Source organism: Syngnathus floridae, chromosome 10, assembly GCF_059516105.1.
Source record: "Syngnathus floridae isolate MCC-2025c chromosome 10, RoL_Sflo_1.0, whole genome shotgun sequence".
NCBI lineage: Eukaryota > Metazoa > Chordata > Actinopteri > Syngnathiformes > Syngnathidae > Syngnathus > Syngnathus floridae.
Genome location: NC_142422.1, coordinates 35,593 through 45,321, shown reverse-complemented (window position 1 = coordinate 45,321; position 9,729 = coordinate 35,593). Strand labels below are relative to the sequence as shown.

The 9,729-nt window shown below is 46.3% G+C and overlaps 1 protein-coding gene across 5 annotated transcripts; it reads left to right on the top strand.

The window, feature by feature from the left end:
- The first annotated feature begins 63 nt into the window (after nt 1–63).
- ddc (dopa decarboxylase) lies at nt 64–9,535 on the top strand. Of its 5 annotated transcripts, none has more exons than XM_088387476.1 (14): nt 64–359; nt 1,401–1,608; nt 1,879–1,992; nt 2,066–2,185; nt 4,044–4,178; nt 4,360–4,503; nt 4,861–4,927; nt 5,208–5,302; nt 6,050–6,117; nt 6,686–6,762; nt 6,974–6,993; nt 7,086–7,184; nt 8,373–8,474; nt 8,813–9,535. In XM_088387476.1, the coding sequence occupies exons 1-14, from the start codon at nt 64–66 to the stop codon at nt 9,011–9,013; spliced, it is 1,746 nt and encodes a 581-aa protein (XP_088243602.1). In that variant the 3' UTR covers nt 9,014–9,535. The 5 variants fall into 5 exon arrangements, with proteins under 5 accessions (XP_088243602.1, XP_088243607.1, XP_088243605.1 ...); XM_088387479.1 differs by having other exon boundaries at nt 80–359; nt 1,418–1,608; XM_088387480.1 differs by lacking the exon at nt 64–359 and adding an exon at nt 366–555 and having other exon boundaries at nt 1,418–1,608.
- Nucleotides 9,536–9,729: the final 194 nt, after the last annotated feature.

The following is a 9,729-nucleotide window of genomic DNA, read 5'->3' as shown; positions in this document are numbered from 1 at the left end:
TTTTTAATATGTTTGCTAAGTAAGCATGGTTGAACGCAAACACGCGTTTGGTAAAGGTCAACTATGACGTCTGCTCCAGGATCTGCTTGTGATCCGTTTTTTTTGTTTGTTTGTTTTTTTTTTTTTCCTTTTCTTCCCCCTACCATTAGAGCCCACCTGCTATTGGCTAGCTCACTGCGGGTGGGAGTGGATAGTGGCGAGATAAAAGAAGAGACTCTATCTTGCCCTCTCCACTACACAGCCACCCGCCTGCTCTTAAACATCCTCACCCAAAACTATACATTTGTCATTTTTAGAAGAACAAAAGGCGAGGAAGAGAGCCACAAAATAGCACTTTTGGAGCTTTTGGTGCTGGAAATGTGAGTACACGCGCACACACGTACGTCACAAACCCACTTACATAGGCGCACGCGCACGCAATGCAAAAACATAAGAACGCGCGGGCGCACGCATTTGTAATCCTATTTCAGATTAGTGTAAGGATAATAATGGCCTCTCAAATGGAGAAAGGGTGAAGGACACTTGTTGCACCACAACGCAAAAGTCGAAAGCAAGGTTTGCTCATTTGCTATTGTATGCATTTGTGACATTTTTTTTAAAATTATGTTTGCGATCCGGAATGTAAAGTTGTCAATGGTATGATCACAAAAAAAAAAAAACGAATATTTTTGCCTCCCTTATGATCGTGAAATAGACACAACAGGTAGGTTCTGGACACATGACAATTATTGTAAGTAGAGTTGAGCAAAATCCTTTTTTTCATCTATATTTTGAAAACATTTATCACTCCGATACTGGAGCTGTGGTTTTTATTCTTCGAGTATTACTTTGTGATTTAGTTTAACCTTACGCAGCAAGTAAGATGATTGGAAAAACATCTTCTAAATAAGAGTTCCATTTGTCCACGGCTGCAAATATGATATCCATTTTTGAAAGTGACCATTATTTGCATCAATACACAGCTTGCTAAGAACGTGACCAATGTGTGCTTCTCAACAAATGTACTGATTTAAAAATGAATTCAATATGGTAAGTGAAAAACTGAAAAGATTAAGACAGATCCTCTTACGATGGATGATACCTCACTGAGTGGCGAATGCTTGCAAACAGCAAATATTGGCTTTACGTCAGCATTTGTTGCAAAGATGTTTGCTGAAATAGTGAGTCGTTCGGTGACGAACCTCCGCTGCCTCGAGCAGTGGGCTTCTTTATTCCCCCCCCCCCCCATACTTGGGCATGGAGAAAACCTGGTACTCTTGAACAAAAAGGAACTGCCGTTCTTCACAAATGCTGGAAAATCTGCAGCTGACCTGCATGGAACTTCACCATACTTCCAGAGAAGGAGCCATAAATGCCCACCAAAATTGCTTTGGGACTTGAATGTTGCGTTTGTCAAACAGACGTACCATGAACGCAGGGGAGTTCCGGCGTCGAGGAAAGGAGATGGTCGACTTTGTAGCCGACTATTTGGAGAACGTGGAGCAGCGGCCGGTCTATCCGGACGTAGAGCCGGGATATCTTCGAGCCTTAATCCCGACGGAGGCGCCGCTAGAACCAGAGACCTATGAGGAGATCATGAAGGATGTGGAGCGGGTCATAATGCCTGGGGTAAACCTTCTTCCGCTTCTTCTCCTCCTCATTCCCTTCTATCACTTGTACGGACTGTGAAATTGAAAACACATTTGTCTAAATGTCTAAAAATGCACAAAACCCCACAATACGCCGCCCGGGGGGAGTGTTGTTTCCGATGTTTATCGGGCCATTTGAAGAGCAAATTCCAATTCCATTGCGCCAGCACCACAGTACTGGCTGTTCTGGTTGAAACGGCAGCCTTCTGTGTCATTGAATCTGTGATCTTCCCTTTTCTTTTCCTTCCAGATTACCCACTGGCACAGTCCATACTTCTATGCGTACTTCCCTGCAGCTTCCTCCTACCCTGCCATGTTGGCAGATATGCTGTGCGGAGCCATTGGCTGCATTGGATTCTCTTGGGTAACAATAACCAAAAGGCTCAGGCTCATCTTTCTCCACGTTGACCCTTTCAAATTGTTGCGTGCGCGTCCAGGCTTCCAGCCCAGCTTGCACCGAGCTGGAGACGGTGATGTTAGACTGGCTGGGGAAGATGCTGCAGCTGCCAGAGTCTTTCCTAGCCGGAACTTGTGGTCACGGAGGAGGTGTCATCCAGGTAAAGGAATTCTCCCAGAATTGCTGTGGCACGCATGCGAGCACTAAACGTTTGAAGCAGATGGCCGTTGTCCATGCTCCCGAAAGGTAGTTTGTGGCCGGCCACCGGGAAGGCGGGTGATGCCTACGTGGCTTTTTCAAAGGTCATGCCCTCTCCGTCACAAACATCCACTAAGAAAGCGGGTCCAGCAGTCAAGTGGTCTGTTTTGCCGCACCAAGCAGTTGAGTAAGGCTTCGAAGGGACACGATTTTCAAATGGGAGAAGGTCGTCACGTGATATTTATTTGAACTTCCAGGTTTTGACTGGCTTTTTGGAACGCCCTCCGTGATCTCATCCCTAAAGGACCGAATCTTCTCGGTGAAAATTCCACAAAATCGGCGGCCGAGCGGGGGAAACTGTCGGAGGTCGTCTGCTGTTGCGCTCGCTTTGCCGCACTGTCAAATAAGTATTTTGGGTTGTTTCGATCAAGACGGATCATATGAGAGGAATAATGATTGTTTTGCTAAAACGAGCGCTTCTTTGTATCGCTGTCACACCCTGCCTGACGGAAGACCTCGTGTTTAGTTACTCGTCATTTGCGCTCGAGCTTCCTGCGTGATCCTTTAAGTCTATTGTCTATTGATTTATCCTTTGTTGATGGAACTGGTACATGGCGGCTAAAAATGGGCAGGATATTACTTTTTAATGTGTGGACGGATCATAGGCAAGCTGAGACGTCAGTGACATTGTTCTGCGTTTCATTGGTGTGGTCTAACTAATGTTTCAGTGAGTGACTCAACACAAAAGCAGCACTGAAGGATGCTGTGTGTCTGCGCGCGTGCGTGTGTGTGTGCGCGCGCGTGTGTGTGCGTGCGTGCGTGTGCGTGCGTGCGCATTTGTGTGTGAGTGCGTCTGTGTTTGTGTGAGAGACAGAGCGAGAGAGACGGCGAGAAAGAGAGAGGTTTCATGATGAAGCACCAGATTGCACGCTGATGGATCGCTGCACGCCCCTTTTATTCTGCCCACCTGTGTGTCAGGAAGTGCGTGCGCGTGCGCGTGGGCGTGCGCTGGCTGATTTGATTCATCCTGTTATTGTTGTGTCGGTCTTGCTGCTCTTTTTTTCAGCACGGCATCTCAGCTCACTATGGCAACAAATGGCCTCTTCTCACAAACAGCAGAGTTAATGAGTGTCGTGACAACCAACACATTGACATCCAATTCTTTTAAAACCTTCATTAACAGCACGGTGACACCTTGAAAAAGCTCTCGTGATGTCTTTAAGAAACGTGTGTGCATGAGCAGCATGCTTTGCACTTGTGCCTCACCGTTGAGTATTAGCTCGTTTGAATTTGGACCCATCCGATTGCATGTTTGTGTGCGTGTGTTGTTTTTTCCCAGGTCCATCTGACAAATCCAAAACATGTTTTTTTACACGAGCGGACTAATTTGACTGTGGATGCTAGTATGAATGGTTGCCTAGGGATTGACAGTCCACAAAACAAAAACGCTCACCTTTTTGATGATTGAAGCTAGTGCACAGTTGCATCTTTTGTACAGTTTGATTATAAAACCTTTGTGTAGTACAAGTCCGTACTCTCCAGGAATGCCATACAACTGAAAGCGACAGAGTGGGAAAGAATTGCGAGTGTTTATGAAGGCAGTAAATGTTGTTCTTAGGCAAACGTTTCCCCAGACGTTGGGCAGATCACCTGCAATCGCATTGGTGCGTGGGAATTTTCCCAAATGTTCTTGGGACAAGAAAAATCGCTCAAACCGTTGCTGTTGTTTTTTTTTTTTTCGCATTTTAGTAAAGTTTATTTTTGAAATGGCTATTGCATCATCAGGACGCAAATTTCAAACTTCTACTTGTCTCTGACAGGGCACGGCCAGCGAGGCGACCCTCATGTCCTTGCTCGCCGCACGTTGTAAAGCTGTCCGTCGAGTCCAGTCCATGGACCCTGAAAAGTCTGAACCTGAAATCCTCATCAAATTGGTGGCATATACATCCGAGCAAGTAAGCAAGCAAGCAAGCAAGCAAGCAAGCAAGCAAACAAGCGAGCTATATGATGTCATTGGCGCCAATACATTGATGAATTTGTTCGTTTCATTCATTCAATCGTTTCCAGCTTTTAACTCTCAAAGATGAACTCAATGTTCATCCTTTCATTCATTGTTTGCACATTTCTCCCGCGCAGTCTCATTCGTCTGTGGAGCGAGCAGGTCTGATCGGAGGCGTGACGATGAAGCAAATCCCCACAGACAGCACGTACGCCGTCACGGGTGAATTGCTCAAGAAAATAGTGGAAAAGGACAAAGAAGCAGGACTCATCCCTTTCTATGTAAGACGCACACTTGTACGAGGACACTCTAGTAGCCTTCTGAACCCAACTAGTAACACCGAAATGCCCACTAGTAGTTTTGCCGGTCACGTTGCTGGCTCACTCGTAAGCCAAAATGGTCGCGCGATTGAACAAAATCTATCACGTTGTTTGACTCCTCATTATTTATTGCCGTGTCACATGATATTGATATCTTCTACTACTACTACTGAGATTATACACTATGACCTCAAGTTGAAAATCAAACGTATGCAAAAACTGCTGAAAAGGCTATTCAGAACCATGGACATGCTTAGGGTCTATGTTAAGCTAGTCCAACACGCACCCAATGTTAACATGTCATTTTGTGCCTTTCAGTTCTGTGCAACGCTTGGCACCACTGCATCATGTGCGTTTGATCATATTTCTCAGCTGGGGCCTATATGTAAGTTACCTCGGAGGTAATTACAATTTTGTTTTGTTTTGCCTTCTCCAAAGTGAAATATGCCCAGTACAAGAGTTGCCACGTTCTGACAAAGAGGTATTGATTTGACAAATGACGGTATCGAATTGGTAAAGTTCGATTTGGAGACATTGGCACCGTTTTTCGCTCCATCATATTTGATTGCGCAAGTGGAGCCAATACACTTGTGTTATTGTCGCGGTGCGAGTAAACACATTGAACGCACGTGATCGATAACATTGTCGTTTGTTGGCTGCTGCAGGTAATGAGCACAACATGTGGATGCATGTTGATGCCGCGTATGCTGGGAGTGCGTTTATCTGTCCAGAATTTCGGCCATTGTTGAATGGCATCGAGGTATGTAAAGAACATGTGCAAAATACGCATGCAATAGTTTGGCAGCGACTTGTGTGGGCCGCCGACATCCCGTCGGTGAAAGCAAACGCTTGATTGCTAATGCGAACTGTAGGAGGAGCCTCAGAGAGCGTACTCATCGGCAGTGTCGTCTACGGTCAAGGCTGCTGCCGAGCTGCGTAGAAACACAGCGATAAGGTCGGATTCATTTCCTGGGGCGGCGTTCGACCTTTATATAGCACTGTTTGTTCGACACGCGTGTTTCAACAACGGAGGGGCTTGTTTTTGAAAAGGAGCATAGACAACGACCGTATACGAGCCGTTCTCTTTTGTAGGTGTACGTACAGTGTCAGCGGGGAGAGCAAAACGCCTTTGTGGATTGATTGCCACTGGGGATTGTTTTCTTCTTACACTGGCTCTTATTGCATTGCGTGTGGGAGGGAGGGAGGGAGGGAGGGAGGGAGGGAGGGAGGGAGGGGAAGGATATTGCAAAAGATAGGCAACAGAAAGATAGTATATCAATGTGTGTGCGCGTCACTTTGAATAAAGCCTCACTGCAAAGGAGCAATGTAGCAAAGGTTGTAAAGACCTGCGAGCATGAGGCTGCATTTACTGTGCGTGACGATACGTAAAAACGACCTACTACAGCAAACTCGGCAAGCCCTGCGAACATTTAGATGATACGGATTCATTTTCGACAGCAAACGGCAGTCTGCTGACGCTTACTTCTTATTTGTATCTGTGTTACAGTTTGCAGACTCTTTCAACTTGAACCCACACAAATGGCTGTTGGTCAACTTTGACTGCTCTGCCATGTGGTGAGCTGCCTTCATCATCATGAATCATCATGAGCGCCGATTACGTGAGCTTCCCGATTGGCTTGGGCATGATTGAAGAAGAAGGGCCGTGGCAGCTGGCAGTGTGTGCGCTGGAACGTGAGCTCCCTCGCTGAACGTGGAGCCACAGTATACAATGAGTGGAAAGGATCATTTTCATTGTAGTGCAATGAGGACCAGGATTGTGAAAATGAAGGGAATAAGTACTGACAGTGCTTTTCTGGGTGCAATAATGTGCCTGGCTGCCTGGCTGCCTGCCTGGCTACCTGCCTGCCTGCCTGCCTGCCTGCCTGCCTGCCTGCCTGCCTGCCTGCCTGCCTGCCTGCCTGCCTGCCTGCCCTCCCGCCTGCCTGCCTGCCTGCCCGCCTGCCCGCCCGCCTGCCCGCCTGCCTGCCCGTCTGGCTGCCTGCCTGCCTGCCTGCCTGCCTGCCTGCCTGCCTGCCTGCCTGCCTGCCTGCCTGCATGTGGTTGCAGAACACTAATGGCAGAAAAAACACGTGCTTTTTGAGATAATTCAAGATAAGTTAGAAGCTTTTTTTGCTTTCAACAGGGTGAAGAAGAGGCAAGACATGATCGGAGCCTTCAAAGTGGAGCCGCTCTACCTCAGACATGAGAACCAGGAGTCAGGTAGGTCAATATCACACACGCTACCTATTAAAACACTCATGTCATCAAAAACGACTTTCCAGGGATGGTTGTATTCAAGTTCAATTTCTGTACAATCGGCTCAAACCAAAGTAGAATGATTAGTCATGATATTGGGATTTCATGTAGGGTGAGGTGGAGAAACACATTCCTTTACTGTATCCTAAGTGACTGATGTCTTTTTCACCAACAGGGCTAGTGACAGATTACAGGGTAAGAAGAAGGTGTTCTTTTGATGACCAAATGACACTGAAAAGAACAGACAAAGGTGCTTTTCATGTGGTGCTTTTCTCTCTCTCTTCCAGCATTGGCAGATTCCACTGGGCAGACGCTTCCGCTCCCTCAAAATGTGGTTTGTCTTTCGCATGTACGGCCTCCACGGACTACAGGCTCATATCCGTAAGGTAATCCGACTTTTGGAGTCCGTTTCATTCTTTTTTGGAGATCAGGCAAAGAACCGGACAAATGTCGCCTGTCTGCAGCTGGTCATTCTTTTTCCTGGATAAATAAAGCATATGTAAATCAATAATTAGCACCCTTAAAACACCCTCATCAGAGAAGGGATGAGAATTGGATTCATCAGCATAATCAATCATAATTCTTTACCGCCACTTAGTTTGTGTATTGGCTTATGAAAGGCTACAAACTGATGCTTGTGTGCGAGCATGTAAGCTCATTTTGACCTTTGTGGAATCATGAAAAGCTGATTTACATTCCTCCTGGATTGGTTTCTTTGCTATGAAGAGTCAGATTACATTTGAAAATGTCAAAATGAACACATTTGCAAGCATTGCAAGGGCTTTCTGTCCTTCTTGCTGGAAGATCCGCTTGCCTATTTAGTGTTACGGGAACTAGAATTGTCTTCATTCTCACATCCCGTTGTCATTCAGTGAGTGGCAGAGCCAGCAATTTTTAACCCACTGCTGCAGGGGGGTGCTTGATGGTGAAGTGCATTGTTTATTTGACCAAATGCTGTTCTGAAGTTGAATGATTAAGTTTGGTTGCAGTTGACGAGACATCTGCTCTTCGTCTTTCTTTTCCCGGTTGAATTTCCATAGCCCCGCCTCATCCCCTCATTCAGGCCATCGCCTTCCCCTTGGTAGTGTTTCATCCCAGCCACCCCCACCCCCATGCCTGTCTCTCCTCTCCCTCTTCATTTGCTCTGTCAAGCAAATGGCTCTGTTTTGAGTTTACTCTCTATTAGAAATGAACAGCGACCCTGTAGCCGTAAGTCATTTCCTGTTATCCCAGATTGAATTGCACATGCTCAACTTGTAGATGACGCAAAACAGCGCAAACACAGACGCAACCGCCATTTTGCTCGTTTCATAGCGACATGAGCGAGTGCCTTTTTGGAATGTTATTCGCAACGCTTGGTCATCAAACGAGGGAGTCGGTCTGAAGCCTTTTGAGGGCCTTAACTGGTGGGAACATTCATGCACAAAGCCACTATTAGTTTTAATAAAGTAAAAACTGCAGTGGCTGCACCCACCTCACCGGACCTGTTTCTCTGCAGATTAGCCATTGCAAATGATGAACACGTGCGTTGTTGTTCTAAAGCCAATGGTAAAACCTCTTGTTTGTGTGTTTAGCAAGTGTGCCTGGCCAAGGAGTTTGAGAGTCTGGTACGAGCAGATCAGAGATTTGAGATCTGTGCTGACGTCATCATGGGCCTGGTTTGCTTCAGGCTGAAGGTAACGCCGAGCTCCCGCCCGCCCGCCCGCCCGCCCGCCTCTAAAACCTGTTGTTGGGTGACACCTTTCGATCCCATTGGGCTCGACCGATATGGACTCGAAGCAATTCATTTGATATGGAGCTCGTGAGTGGGGTGTGAATATTCAAGTCTCACAAGCAGATGGTTGAATGTCGCTCCTTTGTACGATATCAAGGTTTGACAATGAAGAAGCGCAAGTGACGAAGTCATACGTTGATTTGAGCATGTGATGACGGGCAAAGTCAAGTCAATCCGAAGTGAGATCAGTTTGCTTTTTCACATGCCCGCATCATTTGTTTTGTTTCTCACCCCTCAAAGGGCTCCAATGAGCTGAACCAGAATCTGCTGAAGAGGATCACAAAGAACAGAGAGATTCACTTGGTGCCATGTTACCTGAGCGGACGCTTTGTCCTGCGTTTCGCCATCTGCTCGCGCACCACCGAGTCTCGTCACATCCGGGAAGCGTGGCGGCACATGACGCAGCTGACCTTTGAACTCCTGCAGGATTCGGTTCAATGACGTGGGCAATCGAAAGATGTCTGTTATTATTTTTTGACGATTATTAACTAAATGTTGCGGATAGAAAATGTTAAATGAAAAACACACTATTGCTAATTTCAGGTGAAACAGCTGGTTTGCACACACCCACACAAACCCCAAAACAAGTGTTTTAGCAATGTATTAGCTGCATGTAGCTTGTGTGTACTGTGTAAAATGTGGGTGTTGTTGTGTAACCCTGATCGACTATCCAATTGAAAATGGCGTCTCTAATGAATGTATACATTGTAATGTATTTGTGCTTGTTTTGATGAACTTGTCAGTGTATGTGGTTCATGGGCCATTTCAGACAATTCTGAGTGGTTGCCTTACAGAGCCCTACATCGTGTTATTTTAGTGATGTGTCCGATTTGTATTTTTCCCATCTCCTCAATGCCACCGAAGGAAATGGATGCTGTCATTCTTAGTGTCTCACCTGGCTTGACCACGTATGTGCAACTATGGGCTTATCAGAATAATAAAGTATAGCGTTGTCAGCGAAAATCATCATCATCATTTGTTTCGCCGGATCTGGCCCCCGAGCCTTCACTTTGACATCTATGCCCTAGACCGTGTCCAAAATATCATCGAGACAGACAACTACTATTGTATTTAGCCAATCGTTCATTTAGTCTTGAGGGGTGGTAAACTATGAACACTCTAGCCCAAGAGATGGCGGTAATGCTCCATATAAGCCG